Raw genomic sequence first — 21385 nt, forward strand, 5'->3', positions numbered from 1 at the left:
CTAAAAATTATAGTACACCTACCTCCTGGAGTTGCTGGTAGGATCAAATTAATCATATATAAAGTACTTAGCACTTTGCCTCTATAACTGGGAGCTGCCATCACAGCTATCAGACAAGCAAGTGAGCGAGGCAGATTGGGTGTCTGGGGGAAGGCAAAGTGTATGCCCTCCGGGGCCTGTGGAACTTTGGAGGAGGGCAGTGTATTCTTTAAAGAGGGCAGAGAGGCTCGCAAACTCGGTACAAATGAACTTACTCACCAAACAGAAGTGGAGTCACAGATGGAGCTTGCGTGCTAGGTCGCTCCAGTCGTGTCTGACTCTCTGTGACCCCATGGACAGTAGCTCGCAGCCTCCTGTTTCAGTGGGATTCTCCAGGCACAAATATTGGAGTGGGTTGCCATGCCCTCCTCCAGGGGATCTTCCCGATCCAGGGATCGAACGCACATTTCTTATGTCTCCTGCATTTGTAGGCAGGTTCTATACCCACTCCAGCACTCTGGTCTGGAGAATTCCATGGACTGTATAGTCCACGGGGTCGGAAAGAGTCTGACACCACTGAGCGACTTTCATTTTCACTTTCTTCACCACTAGCGCCACCTGGGAAGCAGATGGAGGAAACAAACTGAACGTCACCAGGGGGAAAGTGGGGACTGACACACACACACCACCGCCTATAAACTGGGGACCGAGAAGGACCTGCCGTGCAGCACAGGGAGCTCTACTCAGCCCTCTCCAACGACCTATTAGAAAAGGATCTTAAACAAACAAGAATCTACGTGTGGGGGTATGTGTAAGGGACTCACTCTGCTGTACACCTGAAACTAACACAAGACTGTAAGTCGACAATACGCCACTAAAAATTAGTCAAAAAATTATAAACGCAAAAAAATGTTTTTTAAACAGAGGGCAGAGGGCAAAACAAATCCCCTCCCACCACTGAATGTACAGGAATGCAGGTCCAGTATATTCATTTCCTGGGGTTGCGAGAACAAATGACCACAAGCTTGTGGCTTAAAACAGTAGACACGTATGCTCTCACAGATCAAGAGGCCAGAAGTCTGAGATCGAGGTGACAGCGAGGCCACATGCCCCCCGAAGGCTCTGGGCAGAACCTGTTCATCGCTTCCTCCAACATCTGGAGGCCGCCAGCATTTTTTGACCTTCGTTGGCTTGACTCCACATCATTCCCGTCTCTTCCATCTTCACATCAGGTCCTCCTCCATATGTCTTCTCCTCTTCTGTCTTAAATCTCCCTCAGTTCAGTTCAGTCGCTCAGTCGTCTCTGACTCTTTGCAACCCCATGAATCACAGCACACCAGGCCTCCCCGATTATCACCAACTCCTGGAGTCCAACCAAACTCATCTCCATTGAGTCGGTGATGCCATCCAGCCATCTCATCCTCTGTTGTCCCCTTCTCCTCCTGCCCCCAATCCCTCCCAGCATCAGAGTCTTTTCCAATGAGTCAACTCTTTGCATGAGGTGGCCAAAGTATTGGAGTTTCAGCTTTAGCATCAATCCTTCCAGTGAACACCAAGGACCGATCTCCCTTAGGATGGATCGCCTTTTGGATCTCCTTGCAGTTCAAGGGACTCTCAAGAGTCTTCTCCAACACCACAGTTCAAAAGCATCAATTCTTCGGCACTCAGCCTTCTTTACAGTCCAACTCTCATATCCATACATGACCACAGGAAAAACCATAGCCTTCACTAGACAGACATTGGCAAAGTAATGTCTCTGCTTTTCAATATGCTATCCAGGTTGGTCATAACTTTCCTTCCAAGGAGTAAGTGTCTTTTAATTTCATGGCTGCAGTCACCATCTGCAGTGATTTGGGAGTCCCAGAAAATAAAGTCTGACACTGTTTCCACTGTTTCCCCATCTATTTCCCATGAAGTGATGAGACCAGATGCCATGATCTTCGTTTTCTGAATGTTGAGCTTTAAGCCAACTTTTTCACTCTCCTCTTTCACTTTGATCAAGAGGCTCTTTAGTTCCTCTTCACTTGCTGCCATAAGGGTGGTGTCATCTGCATATCTGAGGTTATTGATATTTCTCCCAGCAATCTTGATTCCAGCTTGTGTTTCTTCCAGCCCAGCATTTCCCATGATGTACTCTGCATATAAGTTAAATAAGCAGGGTGACAATATACAGCCTTGACGTACCTCTTTTCCTATTTGGAACCAGTCTGTTGTTCCGTCTCCAGTTCTAACTGTTGCTTCCTGACCTGCATACAGGTTTCTCAAGAGGCAGGTCAGGTGGTCTGGTATTCCCATCTCTTTCAGAATTTTCCACAGTTTATTGTGATCCACACAGTCAAAGGCTTTGGCATAGTCAATAAAGCAGAAATAGATGTTTTTCTGGAACTCTCTTGCTTTTTCCATGATCCAGCGGATGTTGGCAATTTGATGTCTGGTTCCTCTGCCTTTTCTAAAACCAGCTTGAACATCTGGAAGTTCATGGTTCACATATTGCTGAAGCCTGGCTAGGAAAATTTTGAGCATTACTTTACTAGCGTGTGAGATGACTGCAATTGTGCAGTAGTTCGAGCATTCTTTGGCATTGCCTTGCTTTGGGATTGGAATGAAAACTGACATTTTCCAGTCCTGTGACCACTGCTGAATTTTCCAAAATTGCTGGCATATTGAGTGCAGCACTTTCACAGCATCATCTTTCATGATTTGGAATAGCTCAACTGGAATTCTATCACCTCCACTAGCTTTGTTCATAGTGATGCTTTCTAAGGCCCACTTGTCTTCGCATTCCAGGATGTCTGGCTCTAGGTGAGTGATCACACCATCGTGATTATCTTGGTCATAAAGATCTTTTTAGTACAATTCTTCTGTGTATTCTTGCCACCTCTTCTTAATATCTTCTGCTTCTGTTAGGTCCATACTATTTCTGTCCTTTAACAAGCCCATCTTTGCATGAAATGTTCCCTTGGCATCTCTAATTTTCTTGAAGCGATCTCTAGTCTTTCCCATTCTGTTATTTTCCTCTATTTATTTGCACTGATCGCCGAGGAAGGCTTTCTTATCTCTCCTTGCTATTCTTTGGAACTCTGCATTCAGATGCTTATATCTTTCCTTTTCTCCTTTGCTTTTCACTTCTCTTCTTTTCACAGCTATTTGTAAGGCCTCCCCAGACAACCATTTTGCTTTTTTGCATTTCTTTTCCATGGGGATGGTCTTGATCCCTGTCTCCTGTACAAGGTCACGAATCTCCATCCATAGTTCATCAGGCACTCTATCTGTCAGATCCAGGCCCTTAAATCTATTTCTCACTTCCACTGTATAATCATAAGGGATTTGATTTAGGCCACACCTGAATGGTCTAGTGGTTTTCCCTACTTTCTTCAATTTAAGTCTGAATTTGGCAATAAGGAGTTCATGGTCTGAGCCACAGTCAGCTCCCTGTCTTGTTTTTGTTGACTGTATAGAGCTTCTCCATCTTTGGCTGCAACGAATATAATCAATCTGATTTCAGTGTTGACCATCTGGTGATGTCCATGTGTAGAGTCTTCTCTTGTGTTGTTGGAAGAGGGTGTTTGCTATGACCAGTGCATTCTCTTGGCAAAACTCCATTAGCCTTTGCCCTGCTTCATTCCATACTCCAAGGCCAAATTTGCCTGTTACTCCAGGTGTTTCTTGACTTCCTACTTTTGCATTCCAGTCCCCTATAATGAAAAGGACATCTTTTTTGGGTATTAGTTCTAAAAGGTCTTGTAGGTCTTCATAGAACCGTTCAACTTCAGCTTCTTCAGCATTACTGGTTGGGGCATAGACTTGGATTACTGTGATATTGAATGGTTTGCCTTGGAAACAAACAGAGACCATTCTGTCATTTTTGAGATTGCATCCAAGTACTGCATTTTGGACTCTTTTGTTGACCATGATGGCTACTCCCTTTCTTCTAAGGGATTCTTGCCCACAGTAGTAGATATAATTGTCATCTGAGTTAAATTCACCCATTCCAGTCCACGTTATTTCGCTGATTCCTAGAATGTCAACGTTCACTCTTGCCATCTCCTGTCTGACCACTTCCAATTTGCCTTGATTCATGGACCTGACATTCCAGGTTCCTATGCAATATTGCTCTTTACAGCATTGGACTTTGCTTCTATCACCAGTCACATCCACAACTGGGTATTGTTTTTGCTTTGGCTCCATCCCTTCATTCTTTCTGGAGTTATTTCTCCACTGATCTCCAGTAGCATATTGGGCACCTACTGACCTGGGGAGTTCCTCTTTCAGTGTCCTATCTTTTTGCCTTTTCATACTGTTCATGGGGTTCTCAAGGCAAGAATACTGAAGTGGTTTACCATTCCCTTCTCCAGTGGACCACATTTCTGTCAGATCTCTCCACCATGACCCACCCATCTTGGGTGGCCCCACACAGCATGGCTTAGTTTCATTGAGTCAGACAAGGCTGTGGTCCACATGATCAGATTGACTAGTTTTCTGTGATTATGGTTTCAGTGTGTCTGCCCTCCGATGCCCTCTCGCAGCACCTACCGTCTTACTTGGGTTTCTCTTACCCTGGACGTAGGGTCTCCCCCAGCCTTTCCCTTATTAGGACACTTGCTAGTGGGTGTTGGCCCCACCCAGATCATCCAGGGCTTCCCAGGCGGTGCTAGTGGTTAAGTACCTGCCTGCCAGTGCAGGAGACATGGGAGACCCGGGTTCCATCCCTGGGTGGGGAAGATCCCCTGGAGGAGGGCACAGCAACCCACTCCAATATTCTTGCCTGGAGAATCCCACAGACACAGGAGCCTGGAGGGCTGCAGTACGCAAAGAGTCAGACATGACTAAAGCAACTTAGCACACATGCACAGATCATCCAACATGATCTCAAGAGCTTTCACTGAATTGCATTTACAAGGACCCTTTTCCCATAGAAGATAACCGTCACAGGTTCTTGGAATTAGAACGTGGACATCTTTGAAGGCCACTATTTAACCCACTACACCAGCATTTTCAATCCTCTGATGTTTTTCAGCATAGTAGGAAATAGAGGCTTTTACTTTGTTTGTTGCCTTAGATATAAAACAGGAAACGAAAAACTAAGGAAACTTATTTTAATATCTTAGGAAAGTAGTCAAGTGTAGAATGCAAGTGTAAACAGGTCGCAGTTTGTAAGAGTTCAGGCAGACGCTCAGGTGCCCACCTAACTACTAAAGGAAGCTGAAGGATAGATGACATGTCAATTACATGCTGTCCTTGCAGAGACAGTCTACCCGAAGTCCACGATCTTTAAGGAACGTAGTAGGGTGGGTCCCACAGATAAAAAAAAATCATGTATGTCTTCCGATCTGCTAAAAGTGAAGTTGCTGAGTCATGTCTGACTCTTTGCAACCCCATGGACTGTAGCCTATCAGGCTCCTCCGTCCATGGGATTCTCCAGGCAAAAATACTGGAGTGGGTTGCCACTTCCTTCTCCAGGAGATCTTCCCAACCCAGGGATTGAACCTGGGTCTCCTGCATTGTAGGCAGATGCTTTACTGTCTGAGCCACCAGGGAAGTCCTCTTATCTGCTGAAAAGGCATGAAGTAACTTCAGAATCACACACAAGGAATTCCCTGCCTGTCCAGTGGTTAGAACTCTGTGCTTCCACAGCAAGAGGCCTGGGCTCGATCCCTGGTGGGGGAATAAGACCCTGCAAGCCACATGGTCAAAAACAGACAAAAAAAACCAGTATCATGGTGATCTTGGGGGAACTGGATAGTTTAGAAGACATATCACTGTGTATCTTTTTATATTATTTTTATGTTTGAACCATGTCAATGCCTTACCCCTTAAAAAAACAAATTTAATTACTTTTTAAGTCTATATGCCATTTATCTAACACTTGTTCCAAGACACAACATACTTACATTTGTAGCTCATGAAGCCAGTGTAAAGTTTTTGCCATATTTCGTCCATCATTAAAATGTGGTGTTGGGATCCCATACAAGTTAAATCTATGAAAACTTGACGGGTCATACTTCCGATTCTTTGCTTCTCCTAAGACAAGAAAAGGGAAGACTTCTGACTTAAGCAACACAGCTTTATGCAAGAGGCACATGATGTTCTCAGTAACAAGGAATATGCCAGTGGGAGAAAGAGTGAAACCCTAACAGCGTGGGAAACTGTAACAGCGCAGGAACTCCCAACAGACGACAGAGGCACTCTCCCACGAGAGCTGGGAGACGGTGGAGCGAGAGTTCCTTGAGTAGATTCTCGGAAAGTAGAAAGATGATGTAGAGAACGACATACAAATGCAGAATTCAGGCCCATCGACGTTAAAGAGATTCTGAAGATCAGGGGAAGTGCTGCGGGGCGTTTGGCCGCCGAGATCTGAGAGGTCGCTCTCTTACTGTTCCCCACCCCCACTTCCCGCAGAGGGAGCCCCAGTCTTAGCCTGGACCACCGGGGAAGCCCCGAGAGGCTGGTGTTTTAGAGTTGCTCTCACTAAGATTTGCATTACAACCCTCACATTTCATTATAATCACTTAATCGCAGAGACGTTTGAAGGGTGATTGAGGGCTGAGAACCCAGCAGGGAGGTCTTTAAGATCTAATACTGTATTTTTTTCAAGTATGATGTGGTGTTAGTTCTCTATTTATAGATAAGAAAGCAAGACTGAAACCAGAGGTGAGCTAGAAGGTTACCGGTCAGAGCAGCCTGGCAGGCCACAGTCCAGGGAGCTGCAAAGAGTCAGACACGGCTGAGCATGCATGCACACAAAAGCTTATGAAATGATAAGGAAAAAGCTATTCAGTCTCACTAGTGACCCAAATGATGGAAGCAAAATAGTACGCAGTCACAATTCGTCTCTCAGTTGAGCAGAAACTAAAGATTGGCAAAGCTCGTCACTGGGGAGGATGCGGGGATGGGAGTCTCACACCCGGCGGGCGCGGCGGGCCGAGGGCGGGCTGGGCGCGATTCAGCGGGCGGCGGGCTCTGAGAGTCAGAGCTTCAGAAACCAGGGCTGAGTCTTAAAGAAGCGAACCGTGTTCACAAAAATAGATGAACAATACCTTTCTATAACACTGAAAAATTTAATATTGGTAACTGACCTGAAAAGACAAGCATAAACACATACACTCCTCTCTGAACGGCAAAGAAAAACATACATCAAACTATCGCCTGTGACTGGGGATTTTAGAAGATTTTCTTTGTATTTTATACATTTCTATGTAGCCTGGATTTTTTTTTTTTTTTTAATTTTTTGGCCACTCTGCGAGGCATGTGAGATCTTAGCCCCCTGAGATGGGATCAAACCCACACCCCTTGCTCCCAAGGAAGTCCCTATGCAGCTTGCATTTTATAAAAGAAAATACAACTTTAGTAATAATTTAAATTAGGTATACTTAAAGAGGTCGTCATTAATTGTGTCCTTGACACATCATTTTAAGTAAAAAAATTTAAATGCATACAGCAGCTTCCCCAAAAGACTGGAGATTACTATCACATTTAACTGAAGACAATAGCTCAGTGGATGGGCTTAGAAAGATGCTTGGTATATCAGGTGTGGTGACCTCTGGTTAATGGGATTTCAGGGTTACATTTATTTTTTCTCCCTTTTTCCATGATATTTACATTCAGCAATTATTTTACATTTTATAATAAAAAATGAAACACTTTCATTCTCTGTAAAAACAGATATTTAAAGGATTGGATTCTATTTCTTTTCAAGAGGCTAGTGAAACTTTTATAAAAATCAAAAAATGAAAATAATTTCAGCCATGTTATAGTCCATGAGAGCTTTTCTAAATATAAAGAAACACTGGATTGAGAGTTTGGGACCCGCAGATGCAAATTATATATTATATATATTATGGACGAACAACAAGGTCCTGCTGCACAGCACTGGGAAATACATTGAATTCCCTGTAATAAGACATAGTGGGAAAGAGCCGACATGTGTATGGCTGAATCACTTTGCTGCGCTCCACACACTAACACATCATAACTAAACAACACCTCAATTAAATGCATAATTAAATATTTTTAAAATCTATACTCAGTTTCATCCAACAGCTAAAGGTATTTTCAGTTCAGTCTCTCAGTCATCTCCGACTCTTTGCAACCCCACAAATCACAGCACGCCAGGCCTCCCTGTCCATCACCAACGCCCAGAGTCCACCCAAACTCATCTCCATCGAGTTGGTGTTGCCATCCAGCCATCTCATCCTCTGTCTTCCCCTTCTCCTCCTGCCCCCAATCCCTCCCAGCATCAGTCTTTTCCAATGAGTCAACTCCTTGCATGAAGTGGCCAAAGTATTGGAGTTTCAGCTTTAGCATCAGTCCTTTCATTGAACACCCAGGACTGATCTCCTTTAGGACGGATCTCCTTTTGGATCTCCTTGCAGTCCAAGGGACTCTCAAGAGTCTGCTCCAACATCACAGGTCAAAAGCATCAATTCTTCGGTGCTCAGCTTTCTTCACAGTTCAACTCTCACATCCATACATGACCACTGGAAAAACCATAGCCTTGACTAGATGGACAAAGTAATGTCTAATGGCAAAATAATGTCTCTGCTTTTCAATATGCTATCCAGGTTGGTCATAACGTTCCTTCCAAGGAGTATGTGTCTTTTAATTTCATGGCTACAGTCACCATCTGCAGTGATTTTGGAGCACAAAAAAATAAAGTCTGACTCTGTTTCCACTGTTTCCCCATCTATTTCCCATGAAGTGATGGGACCGGATGCCATGGTCTTTGTTTTCTGAATGTTGAGCTTTAAGCCAACTTTTTCACTCTTCTCTTTCACTTTCATCAAGAGGCTCTTTAGTTACTCTTCACTTGCTGCCATAAGGGTGGTATCATCTGCATCTCTGAGGTTTTTGATATTTCTCCCAGCAATCTTGATTCCAGCTTGTGTTTCTTCCAGCCCAGCGTTTCTCATGATGTACTCTGCATATAAGTTAAATAAGCAGGGTGACAATATACAGCCTTGATGTACTCCTTTTCCTATTTGGAAACAGTCTGTTGTTCCGTCTCCAGTTCTAACTGTTGCTTCCTGACCTGCATACAAATTTCTCAAGAGGCAGATCAGGTGGTCTGGTATTCCCATCTCTTTCAGAATTTTTCCCAGTTTATTGTGATCCATACAGTCAAAGGCTTTGGCATAGTCAATAAAGCAGAAATAGATGTTTTTCTGGAACTCTCTTGCTTTTTCCATGATCCAGCGGATGTTGGCAATTTGATCTCTGGTTCCTCTGCCTTTTCTAAATCCAGGTTGAACATCTGGAAGTTTACGGGTCACGTATTGCTGAAGCCTGGCTTGGAGAATTTTGAGCATTACTTTACTAGCGTGTGAGATGACTGCAATTGTGCGGTAGTTTGAGCATTCTTTGGCATTGCCTTTCTTTGGGATTGGAATGAAAACTGACCTTTTCCAGTCCTGTGGCCACTGCTGAGTTTTCCAAATTTGCTGGCATATTGAGTGCAGCACTTTCACAGCATCATCTTTCAGGATTTGGAATAGCTCAACTGGAATTCCATCACCTCCACTAGCTTTGTTCATAGTGATGCTTTCTAAGGCCCACTTGACTTCACATTCCAGGATGTCTGGCTCTAGGTGAGTGATCACACCATCGTGATTATCTCAGTCATGAAGATCTTTTTTGTACAGTTTTTCTGTGTATTCCTGCTGTCTCTTCTTAATATCTTCTGCTTTTTAGATGTCTCCTAAAAGGTTGTCTCTATATATATTCATTGATACGGTTCTTTTTAAAACAGTTAAACGGCATTGGGTTAGACAGTACTATCGATGCTAAACTTTTTCCAAAAAGCAATAAAATATTTTCACAATAAATAGAGGGAAGGAAGAATAAAGGCAAAAGACGAGAGGGAGGAAAAGGAGAGAGAACCGGGGAAGTGGGGGTGCAACGGGCGGGAGAGAGCCCTTCGGAGGCCAGGAGCCGGGGCGGGGCGGGAGGGTGGAGCCCGCCCAGGGCCCAGTCCAGAGCACAGTGAAGATGGAGCCAACCTGGGGCCCGGGGTCCGGAGCACCTGACGGTGGAGCCCACCCAGGGCCCGGGTCTGGAGTGCGTGTGCCCAGGGTCCGGAGCACGGTGAAGACGGAGCCAACCCGGGGCCCGGGGTCCATGTAACGACCCGCAGAGACCAAGAGAAGCCTCGCGTGGAGCAGAGGGCCTGGGAGACAGCCCCGGCTGTAGAGGAGGTTCAAGAGGAAGAGGATCCAAGGGCAGTGGGGAGAAAAGTAAGACAGAGAGGGGGGCCCCTACCGCCTGGAAGAGCGAGTCTCGCTTCTAACTAAGGTTGACTGCGGGAGCCGGCGTGAGGACTTCCACCCGTGGCAAAGGTCATGAGGAAGGAGGCTCGACATACACAAAGGCGGGATCGAGCCTCAGGAGTCCCCCTGGAAATCCTCGAGCATCTACCCCCATAACCAGAGCCTGCCTACTTTACTACTTTGTGCTCTCACCTACACCTCTGACTTTACGGGGGGCTGTCCCCCACCACCTCTTTCGGAGAAGGAGTTAACTTAGAGCTCCAGTTAATAATAATTCCTGGGTGTAACAGGAGTGTTTCAACCTACAAACTCCTCTGAAGGTTCTCTAGCCTGCCTGACAGGCTTGTCCGGCCACATGTGATTGCTCACAGCCTCCCAACCGTGAGAGGCACGAGATGCTTTAAACCTTCTAAAAAAAAAGGTTCTTTAGAGAAGTTAGAAAACTATTAGTATAAGTATAGTGGGCTGATTAGAAATTGTATTGGTGAAGGGTTTTTCATTTGTTGAGCCAATGTTTGTTGCTAAGACTCCACATCCCCTGCCCTTATACACATTAATGAATATATAGAAGAAATAAGTATTAACCTTTGATATTAATCACGTTGGACCTTAGGCTAAGTAAATTCTTTCCTTAATTAAAACCCACTACACCCTCACCCTATAGGAATGTAACTTTATCTGGTACCTTCGGAAGGTGGAGTCTTTTTTAAGAATAATCACCCCTGGAGAAATAAGTGTCCTGGTTGACTGACCGCTGTCACAAGGAGAGGGTCATAAATTGTCAGCAGGCCCCCTGGCCAGAAGATGATGTAACACCCCTAAGACCTCTGTATACCTTTGTATGAAGCACCTGACTTTGATAAAAGTCAGGACTGCTGACCCCACGTGACTTTTGCATAACATCTCAGTGTATAAAAGTAGACCATGGAAAATAAAGAATTGGGATCAGTTTCTCGAAATACTGGTCTCCCCATGTCGCTCTCTCTCTCAAACTCTGGCTGAGTCTCCATCTGGAGCGCAGAACCCACCATGCTTACTAATTATGCCTGGGCTTCTAAGATCCGACTGGGGAGGCCTCAGTGTCTCCTCTCCTTCGGGAGAACGGAAGGACGCCTGCAGCCTACGTAAGTGGTGCAAGCTTCTTGTCCTGAAGTTTTATTGGTTTCCCGCGTAAACCAAGCTACTCAGCCTCTTTTCTCCACTGAATTTTCCTACTGAGCTATCCTCATCCTATTACTCTTTACATCTCTAATTAATATCTAATTAAAGCCAGTGTACTCACCAAAGCCGTCTCCCCTTCGAATACCCTGGATCAGCTGGGGCTGGACCTCGGCAGTTGACCAGTTGGTGAATCAGGCGCAACCCATCCACCCTCTCAGGACATGAGAGTGTGCCCAGTTGCTCAGTCATGTTCCTCTCTTTGCAGCCCCCTGGACTGGAGCCCACCAGGCTCCTCTGTCCATGGGATTTCCCAGGCAGGAATACTGGAGTGGGCTTGCCACGCCCTTCTCCATTCTCAGGATGTGTTCAGTTCAGTTCAGTTGCTCAGTCATGTCTGACTCTTTGCGACCCCATGAATCGCAGCACTCCAGGCCTCCTGTCCATCACCAACTCCCGGAGTTCACTCAGACTCACGTCCATCGAGTCAGTGATGCCATCCAGCCATCTCGTCCTCTATCGTCCCCTTCTCCTCCTGCCCTCAATCCCTCCCAGCATCAGAGTCTTTTCCAATGAGTCAACTCTTCGCATGAGGTGGCCAAAGTACTGGAGTTTCAGCTTCAGCATCATTCCCTCCAAAGAAATCCCAGGGCTGATCTCAGGACGGGTATTAGAGTCTAATTCTCAATCCTCTGTTAGATCAAAATTCTACTTAGCTCACACAGGTCAACAATTAACTTGTAACTTACAGCACTTAAACATCCAATGCCTTTTGGTTATGCTATAGAATAATTCTAGTAACGCAAGCTGAGTCGCTTCAGTCCTGTCTGACTCTTTGTGACCATGTGGACTGGGGCCCACCAGGCTCCTCCATCCATAGGATTTCCCAGGCAAGAATACTGGAGTGTGTTACCATTTCCTCCTCCAGGGGATCTTCCTGACCCAGGGATCGAACCCACGTCTCTTATGTCTCCAGCATTGGCAGGCAGGTTTTCTTTACCACCGTCGGCACCTGGGAAGCCCCAGTTCTAATAATAAGCTACTTTTAGTCACAATCACTTAATGCTAACACTAGTATTACTGAGCCCTACCTATGTTCCAGACACCATGCTTGGTATTTTGCAGGCACTCACTTCATCCGCACAACATTATCATCCCTACCTATTTAAGAAATTTAAAATAGATGATGATAAGTAAAATATTCAAGGTCTGAAAGATAATCAGTGGTAAGCAATGCCTTAAACTTCATGATCTGAAAATTTCTACACTTGACCAGTAACTAATATTCCTCATATAAAGTGAAGCACTTAGAATAATCTTGATATTTGAATAAGAATGGTATTTTTTTAAGCCTAAATCCACTCACACAGGATTAGACTACATAACATTTCATCTTCACTGCTTCTTTTCGTTGTTTTAATGATATACACTTTCACACATATTAAAAGGGTATATGTGCCCAGCTCTCAGGGTTTGTAAGCTTATAAGTTGGGCTTCCCAGATGTTGCTAGCGGTAAAGAACCCGCCTGCCGACGCAGGAGACAAAAGGAGACGCGGGTTCAATCCCTGTGTCGGAAGATCCCCTGGAGGAGTGCATGGCCTCTCACTCTGGTCTTCTAGCCTGGAGAATCTCCATGGACAGAGAGAGGAGCTTGGCAGGCCCCAGTCCATAGGGTCACACAGAGTCAGACAGGACTGAAGTGACTTAGCATGCATTACTAGAATTATTCTATAGCACAACCAGGCATTTCATCTTTAACCTCATCATCTCCCTATCCCTCTTCACAAGTCTGAGTGTCATATTCTCCTGTTTTACACCAGAGGAAACTTACCCACAAAATAATCGTTGTGAGATACAACATACAGATCATGGCCTGCCTGTGCTTCTTCAAATACCTCTTTATAGGGTTTCGGTGGATTCACCATATCTCTAGCGGACGTTTCTGAAGAAAGAATGAATGAAATCAGTTTTAAGCTACTTTTCATCTCTTTGTAACATTTAAACTGACTAGAGCATATGACAATCTAGGTGTGCTGAGTGCATAAGTTACAGGGGCACGCAGCCAGCAACACAGAGACTGACGGCCGAGACGGGAGCAGCCCAGGCCTTACGGTCTCAGGGACCCCCACTTGAACAGGCTCCCTCCCTAGAGTTCTGAAGAATGTTAACCACTTTGGTCGTCCTGAGCCACATGCCAAGCCCAATTAATTTCCCAGTTTTGAGAATCTCAGGATAATTTTTGTTTTCGTATGCTCCAGACTTCCAAGATGATCTAGGCAAATTTGAATCACAAATCAGCTTCATAAGCCCTGGTGCCCTGTGGGGATGCCTTGATGCAAATTTGGGCAGCTATAGACTATAGCGCGCATCCTGAATCTGTAGCTGCGAATATCCATCTAACTGGCCCAAGGTGCCAGGAAAATCACTGGCATCGGGAAGATACTCTTCTTCCTTCTGGCCCCAAACCTAGAGCTAGGAGGTCTTTGTTGAATAGCTGCTTTCCCAGGACTGGTAGTTCCTGGCTTTATATACAGCGAATTATTTTGTCTTTATTGTTTCCTGTAATGATTTTGAAATATAATTCCATTTGCAGTTTTCTCTTTGTACCTAACAACATATTGAGGTGTTTTCTTTCTTTTGGACTGTATGCCAAGAATTGGGGTCTGTAAACAAACCGTTAAGAATATTGGAAGGTGGTCCTGCTCAGAATAATCCTGTAAAGCAGTACTTCTCTTCTGATGTAGGAACCATTACACCTATTAATGCACATACACATGTTCTGGAGCATTCCTTTTACTATATACATAAGTGAGTACTTTTCATATTAAATGAACTAATCCTAGAGAGCAGTTATAAGTACCGTAATTCCATAATGTTCTGTCTGCTTAAATACAATTTTTAACCTATTTAAAAGGAAAAAAGATATTTTACCTCTTCTATTTTTTTATTGTTTCTAAAGTTGTAAATTTACTGAAATATTGAAATCAATTCCATAGAGTTATTTTGGAAACGACTGATGTATTTATTACACACAGCTTTTTTATTCATCTTTAAATGACCTCTTCTAAAATACATTTTTAATATTTCAAATATTAACAATTTTTAACTTTATATGTGATAATAAAGTACAACTGCAGATTTTGCCTTCAAAGACAAAGGCATAATTTATCTCCAGAACAGATACTACTATGTGAACGGAAAAACATCCTAATGGACCTTTTGGTAAGAAAGATAAGGTTCCTGGAGCAAAGCCTCAGCGGATGCAGAAAGACAAAGAGAGAAGCACCTCTCTCAGCAGGATGCTAAAAAGACAGAGTTTGAGGTCCCCTGTAATGATATCTGGAGGGGGAGGGTAACGGACCTAAAAAGGCAGAGAGTGAGAAGGTTTACAGGACAGTACCCAAGGGGCAAGAGGCAGGGAGGCAGAGGAGAGACGGCCGTGGAGATACATGCGCCACCCCCTCTCCAGATGAAAGAGGAGTCTGCCCTGACGCTGCCTGTTCGCTTAGTAAGCAAGTACACATCGTGGACCGGTATGAATGAGTGTTGTACGCAGCATTCAGCAAACTTATCTGTTCCGTGGTCTATTGTATGAAACCGAGTTTCATAAAGAGTTGAGAGTTATACGCAGACCTAGGGAACAAACAAGGGCGAGGGGTCTGGGGGAGGGAAGCATTGGGAGTTTCGGATTAGCAGATGTGAGCTGCTACAACAGGTTGGATAAGGAACAAAGTCCTGTCGCATGTCACAGGCAGCTATATCCAAGCTCCTGGGGTAAACCACGATGGAAAAGAACACAAAAAAGAATGTATCTACATGCACAACCGAGTCAGCTTGCTGTACAGCAGGAATCAACAAAACATTTGTACATCAACTGTTCTTCAATTTAAAAAGAAAATTTTAAAAAAGAGTTGAGAGTTACAAGCATATCAGAGGCCCTGGTGGAAATAAAACCCATCAGTAGGTGCCCAGGAGGAAGGATGGCCGCCCTCACAGCTGGTCCCAGCATCGGCGTTCCTGAGTCTGTTTCCTGTGTCTGCTCCATCTCTGCTCTGCGCCCTGAACCTCCTCTCCAAACCCTGAACTCACGGCCTGAACACACGGCCTTGACACACTCGAAGGCCTCTGGGTCTAAAAGTAACTTTCTTGCTGTGATCCTGTCTTTCATTCTTGACATCATCTGCACCAGCACTAAATAAACCCCAACAGGATACTGAATCCCATTTTCTAAGAAAACATTTTATCCACTCCCTCCCACCCCTTATTTTCACTACCTCTGACGATTGCCGTCCCAAATGTCGTATTGAGTGTGTCCAGGCCTTTAGGCAATCCTGGTGTCTGATCATGAGATTTTCCTAACGGTGCCCGTTGATTGCTAAAATATACTGACTCCTTTTTATCTTTCATTTTCTGTTGAAACGTTGTTATAGGCTGTGGGTTGATCAATACCTTTGCCTAAAGAAGTCATACAAAGCAAAGATGTAACAACCAAAAAGAAAGAAATCTGAACATTGAAACTCAACAGCCAGGGAGCAGAGAATATGAAAGTGGAAAAGCATTTCATGATCGTTGCCTTGGCTCACCTTCAAACCCACCATCACACTGGGACTGTGCAGCTTAAACGCGTCAAAACGTGACTTTTCACTGAGGCTAAAGTGTTTATGAGGGCAGCTCCTTGGTTCGCAGCTCGAATATTCCAGAGGAGTGGGAATGATGAGCACAAGAGCCACGAGAGCCCCACAGGCTTCCTGCAGTTGCAAGAGCCGGCCTTCTGCCCCGGGACTGTCTGTTCAGTCCGGAGCAGATAACACGGACACCCCGGGTGCACACAGTGCCCGCACCAGCGCGCTGAGGTCTCCAGCGGCACCCAGCCTCTGTCCTCGCCACGCCTTACTGAACCTTGACAGCACCTCTCTTTACCATGAAAGTGCAAGTGTTAGTGCTCAGTCGTGTCCGACTCTGGACTGGGATTCTCCAGGCCAGAACACTGGAGTGGGTAGCCTTTCCCTTCTCCAGGGGATCTTCCCAACCCAGGGATCGAACCCAGGGCTCCCATATTGTAGGCAGATTCTTTACCAGCTGAGCCACCAGGGAAGCCAAGAATATTGGAGTGGGTAGCCTCGGCCTTCTCCAGGGGATCTTCCCGACTCAGGAATTGTTCGCCGGGGGATCCTCCTGACTCAGGAATCGAACTGGGGCCTCCTGCATTGCAGGCGGATTCTTAACCGGCTGAGCTATCGGGGAAGCCCACCCCTTTTTACCGTGGGAAAATGAAGTGCGGCTCAGCTTGTATCATCCAAGGGGACAATACGCAGTCTGGAGCTTACGCCGTTGACTTTCCCGCACTCACTGTCTTGCCTACTGCTGCTTGGATTTTTCATTAAGAGCGGGAAGGAGGTTGGAAGTGATGATTTCACTAACACTTCATTTATGCATTTTTTCCCCCTTGGAGGTGAATAACATACAGGGAAAAACAGAGAAGAAGTTACCGGTATCGAAATTTTCGACCTTATTCCGTGTGTCAAGGAAGGTGCGATTTGAGGATCATTTGCTCTGCCGTAAAATACTCTTTCGGCTCCAGCAGGTGGGTATCTGAAGTTGAAAAATTTTTTTGCCTCAGGTGGGGTCATTAGCTGTCAACAGTGAGAGAAGAAAATAGAATGAATCATCAAATACAGTTGATTGATATCAGCAAGACAGATCTATACCAATCAAGGAACATCTTTCATTACATGAGTATAACAAGTACTGGGGAGCTCCAGCACCCAGTAATAAAGCATCTTGAAAGTTGTTTAATGGAAATAAACAGCATATTTTCAAAGTTATCTTTAGCTGCAGCAGCATGGATAGACCTAGAGATTGTCACAGAGTCAGTCAGAGAGAGACAGGCATCGTGATGTGCCTTAATCACACTCGGTTATCACACTGAGTGAAGTCAGTCAGAGAGAGACAGGCATCGTGGTGTGCCTTACGTCTAGGAAATGTCACACTCGGTTATCACACTGAGTGAAGTAAGTCAGAGAAAGACAGATATCATGATATGCCTTATGTCTAGAAAATGTCACACTCGATTATCACACTGAGTGAAGTAAGTCAGAGAAAGACAGATATCATGATATGCCTTATATCTAGAAAATGTCACACTAGATTATCACACTGAGTGAAGTAAGTCAGACAGAAAAAGACAGATATCATGATATGCCTTATATCTGAAATCTAGAAAAATGATAAAATGAACTTATCTACAAAGCAGAAAGAGTCACAGATGTAGAATTATGGTTACCAAAGGGGAAAGGAGGTGGAGGATAAATTAGGAGTTGGGATTAACGTATACACACTGCTATATATAAAATAGGTAACCAGTAAGAACCTACTGTACAGCACAGGGAACTCTACCTTCATGGGAAAAGAACCTAAGAAAGAGTGGATATAGGTATATATATATAAATGATTCACTTTGCTGTGTTCCTGAAACTAACAGAACATCAGAAATCATCAGAAATCAGCTATACTCCAATAAAAATAAGTTACATTTAGAAAGCAACCGGGAAGTATTTAGGTTAGGAAGAATACCATAAAAGACTATTTCCAATCTAAATAAATGGAAAACTCCAGTAGTTTTCATAGAGCTGGAAATTGTAAGCCTGGGATTTTCATTTCCTCATTCAACTCAACAGAAGGTCTTATAGTAAAAAAAAAAAAAAATCCAAATGGACCACATTAAAGTTATGCAACTCTCATAAGGAATGTAGAATGCTGTTTATCTTAGATTCACACAAATGCATGTTGAAAACACTCACCCTGGGGAATCTTTCCGTCAAGCAGGTTGCAGCTCTGTATCCAATCGGAAGAACTTTCCCTGCCTAAGGAGAGAAGAGCAGTAATCGGTCATTGTGAAGGTACAGGGAGGGTGTTTTGAAGAAAGCAATGTATTTCCAATTTGGCCTATGCTTCTAACACTTCAACTACTTAACACAAAAAGAAAAACAGGAAAAACAAATACCAGATCTAAAACCATCCTGAGGTAAAATACAAACATTAGGCGCTATGTATATTTTGAGTTTACCTTTTTTTTTTTTTTTGCAGTTTCTGAACTCTGCAGCCTGCTAAGGGACTCCACTCTCAGAAATACCTTGCCACAGTTCACAGGTTAAGTATCAGCTGTCCTATCATCACGGGCTTCCCTGGTGGCTCAGAGCGTAAACCATATGCCTGCAATGCAGGAGACCTGGGTTCAGTCCCTGGCTCAGGAAAATCCCCTGGGGAAGGAGATGGCAACCCACTCCAGTACTCTTGCCTGGAAAATCCCATGGACGGAGGAGCCTGGTAGGCTACAGTCCACAGGATCGCAAAGAGTCGGACACGACTGAGCGACCTCACTTTCACTTTATTATCATCAGTACAGTGGGGCTGTGACCGAATTCAAGCTAAACACAAACAATAAGCATTTCTGAGTGTGCATGCGTGTGCTTGCATTACGGGTATATTTCCGCCAACACCCTGGCTTTTGATATATAAGAACGTGTCCCCCCCCGGCCAAGCTCCTTCTGTGAATGGTCCTAACGTCACTTGGCTTTGTTCACTTATTTCTAATCTGGGTCTTATCTGTCCTTCTCTTGCCCAAGCAAAGATTATAACTGCTCGTTCCCAGCCATGCATCTCGTATCTATTTCCCCTTTATCATTTCAAGGCAGCTGATAGCTATTTTTGCAAAGCATAAGTTTCTCTTTAAAAAACCGAGAGAAAGAAACTTCCCGTAAGAGTGTTCTAGGTCTCTGGAGGGGGCTGGGGAGAATCGGGGAAAAGCAGAGAGGCTGAGAGTTGGGTGGAGGGATGACTGTACAGAAGTAGACTGATCAGATAAATGAGGGATGGCTGGGTGACAACACAGACAGATGGATACAGATGAATACGTGGGAGTTTTTTATGAAGATGAACGTTAACTGCAGAATTCCTCTTAGAAGGAGAACCAACAAGATTAAGAGAGTATCTTGATGACATCTGAGTGCAAAAGAGGGTGCCCACAGACATGCTCAGACAGAGAATTTAACTGCTTTGCCAAAGAATGGGGCTTCCCTCCTGGCTCAGTGGTTAAGAATTTGCCTGCCGATGCAGGAGAGGCAGATTCTATCCCTGGGTAAGGAAGAGCCCCTGCAGAAGGAAATGGCAACCCACTCCAGTATTCTTGCCTTGCGGGCTACAGTCTGTGGGGTTGCAAAAGTGTTGGACACACCTGAGCGACTAAAGCAACAACAACAAAGCAAGTAGGAACTCCTGATGGGACAGACTAAGGAAGGATTAAGGGAGATGACTAGTCAGATTGAGAGGAGACTTGCCTGATGGTCCACTGGTCAGGGCTCTGTGCTCCCAACACAGGGGTACAAGTGTGATCCCTTGTTGGGACACTAAGATCCTTCATGCTGCATGGTATGGCACAAAAAATAAATAAATAAATAAAATAAAATAGGAAGAAAGGAAAGAAAAATTGAGCGAAAAGTGAATGGAGGGAAAGATGAAACAGTGAGGTCAGAGGCCAGGGACCCAGGATGAGAACTGGCCAGTGACACACAGCCCAGCCTTAATGCCAGACCTGGAGTAAATTCTACTTATAACTGCACAAAGGGAGAAGAGTCCTGTGTGAAAAAGGAGAGGGACTGTGCTCTAACTTGAGCTGAAGAGGGTGGGAAAAAGAGAGGAGACATATGTGACCTTTTCCATTTCCTTTAATTTTGAGATACAAGTAATTTTTTAATTCAGCTGGAAATTATAAGAAATCCCAGCAGTATCAGGGAACATAAAGTTGCTCTTACTATACATGTTACATGAGTGCCAGCCATTCTTTTAAATATTTAATGGAAAGATTACTTCATAAAGCTGGGGAGACCCAGGGCAGCTACTGTCCAGATGACAGACGGTTAGAGAGACAGAAGGAAGGACGGCTGGACTGACAGGCCCATCGGTCCATGGCCTGAGTCTGCTTGTCCCTCATCCACGTCCCTTCGAGTGTTTGACAGCAGATGTTCCAGGTTTCCATCGTGCAAACATTTCACTGGACAAAAACACCCTTGCTGTCCTCCCAGAGCTGCCCACTTGGAAAGCAGTGTGACCCCAGATCAGTGGCTATAATCAGGTTTCAATGTCCTCAGGTCACTTGATCGGGGGCACAAAGATGGAAGCCATCGTATCTGATTTCCGTCTGTGGAGTCATCGTAACACACGTGTCCATCTCCGCCAGTCACAGAGCTCTGCTTATTTCAGTCGTTCTCAAGGATGACTGCGCATCAGCTTGAGGTATGAAGGATGCAGAACTCACCACCCCCAAATATGCCTCTTTGGCATAAGGATTACATTGAACCAATCACTTTAATAGATAGCAGACACGAGAGAAGCTCTGAAAATGGAGTAGAAGTTGCCCTTTTGTAAGGATTGCATGCATTTTGCAAAAGACATCACTGTAAACATGTCTCCTCCCCTGTATGAGGAAGAGAAGTTTGAATCTAAATGTCCAGACACCTTTATCAATGGCGAAGATACCAGTGTAAGCTGTGTAATAAACCTTCCCCTTGCTTACCACGCCCTCCCTGGTCACCTGCCGCAGCTGGCCTTCTTTTGGCACCAATTCTTTTTTGTTTTTCTCATAGTTACATGAACTTTTTTTTAAATTGAAGTATAGTTGATTTACAATGTTGTGTTAGTTTCTGCTGTACAGCAAAAGAACTAAGTTATACATATTTATTAAAATATTCTTTTCCATTATGCTTTATCACAGGATACTGAAATAGTTCTCTGTTAACATCTTTTTTTTGTCTTAGCTAAATGGTACTTAAAGTGGTGTCTTGAGCCATCTTGGGCTTCCTCCGTTTTCCTGGGTTTTTTCCGTGTACATATGAGGTATACATGTTAATAAACATGTTTGTCTTTCTCTTGTTAATGTCTTTCGTCACAGAAGGTTCTAGCCTAGAGCTCAGAAAGGTAGAAGGAAAAT

The 21385-nt window shown here is 44.5% G+C and overlaps 1 protein-coding gene across 1 annotated transcript in view; it reads right to left on the reverse strand.

Moving 5' to 3' along the window:
• Window positions 1–21385, reverse strand: part of EFHB (EF-hand domain family member B) — a 65409-nt gene that overhangs the window by 29857 nt on the left and 14167 nt on the right. The window contains exons 2-6 of the mRNA XM_027549738.1: window positions 18201–18263; window positions 16890–17033; window positions 15675–15855; window positions 13232–13342; window positions 5871–6000 (exon numbers count right to left, since the gene is read on the reverse strand). Coding sequence (XP_027405539.1) covers window positions 5871–6000; window positions 13232–13342; window positions 15675–15855; window positions 16890–17033; window positions 18201–18263 — 629 coding nt within the window. The remainder of the gene's footprint in view (window positions 1–5870; window positions 6001–13231; window positions 13343–15674; window positions 15856–16889; window positions 17034–18200; window positions 18264–21385) is intronic.

Source organism: Bos indicus x Bos taurus, chromosome 1, assembly GCF_003369695.1.
Source record: "Bos indicus x Bos taurus breed Angus x Brahman F1 hybrid chromosome 1, Bos_hybrid_MaternalHap_v2.0, whole genome shotgun sequence".
Taxonomy (NCBI): Eukaryota; Metazoa; Chordata; class Mammalia; order Artiodactyla; family Bovidae; genus Bos; species Bos indicus x Bos taurus.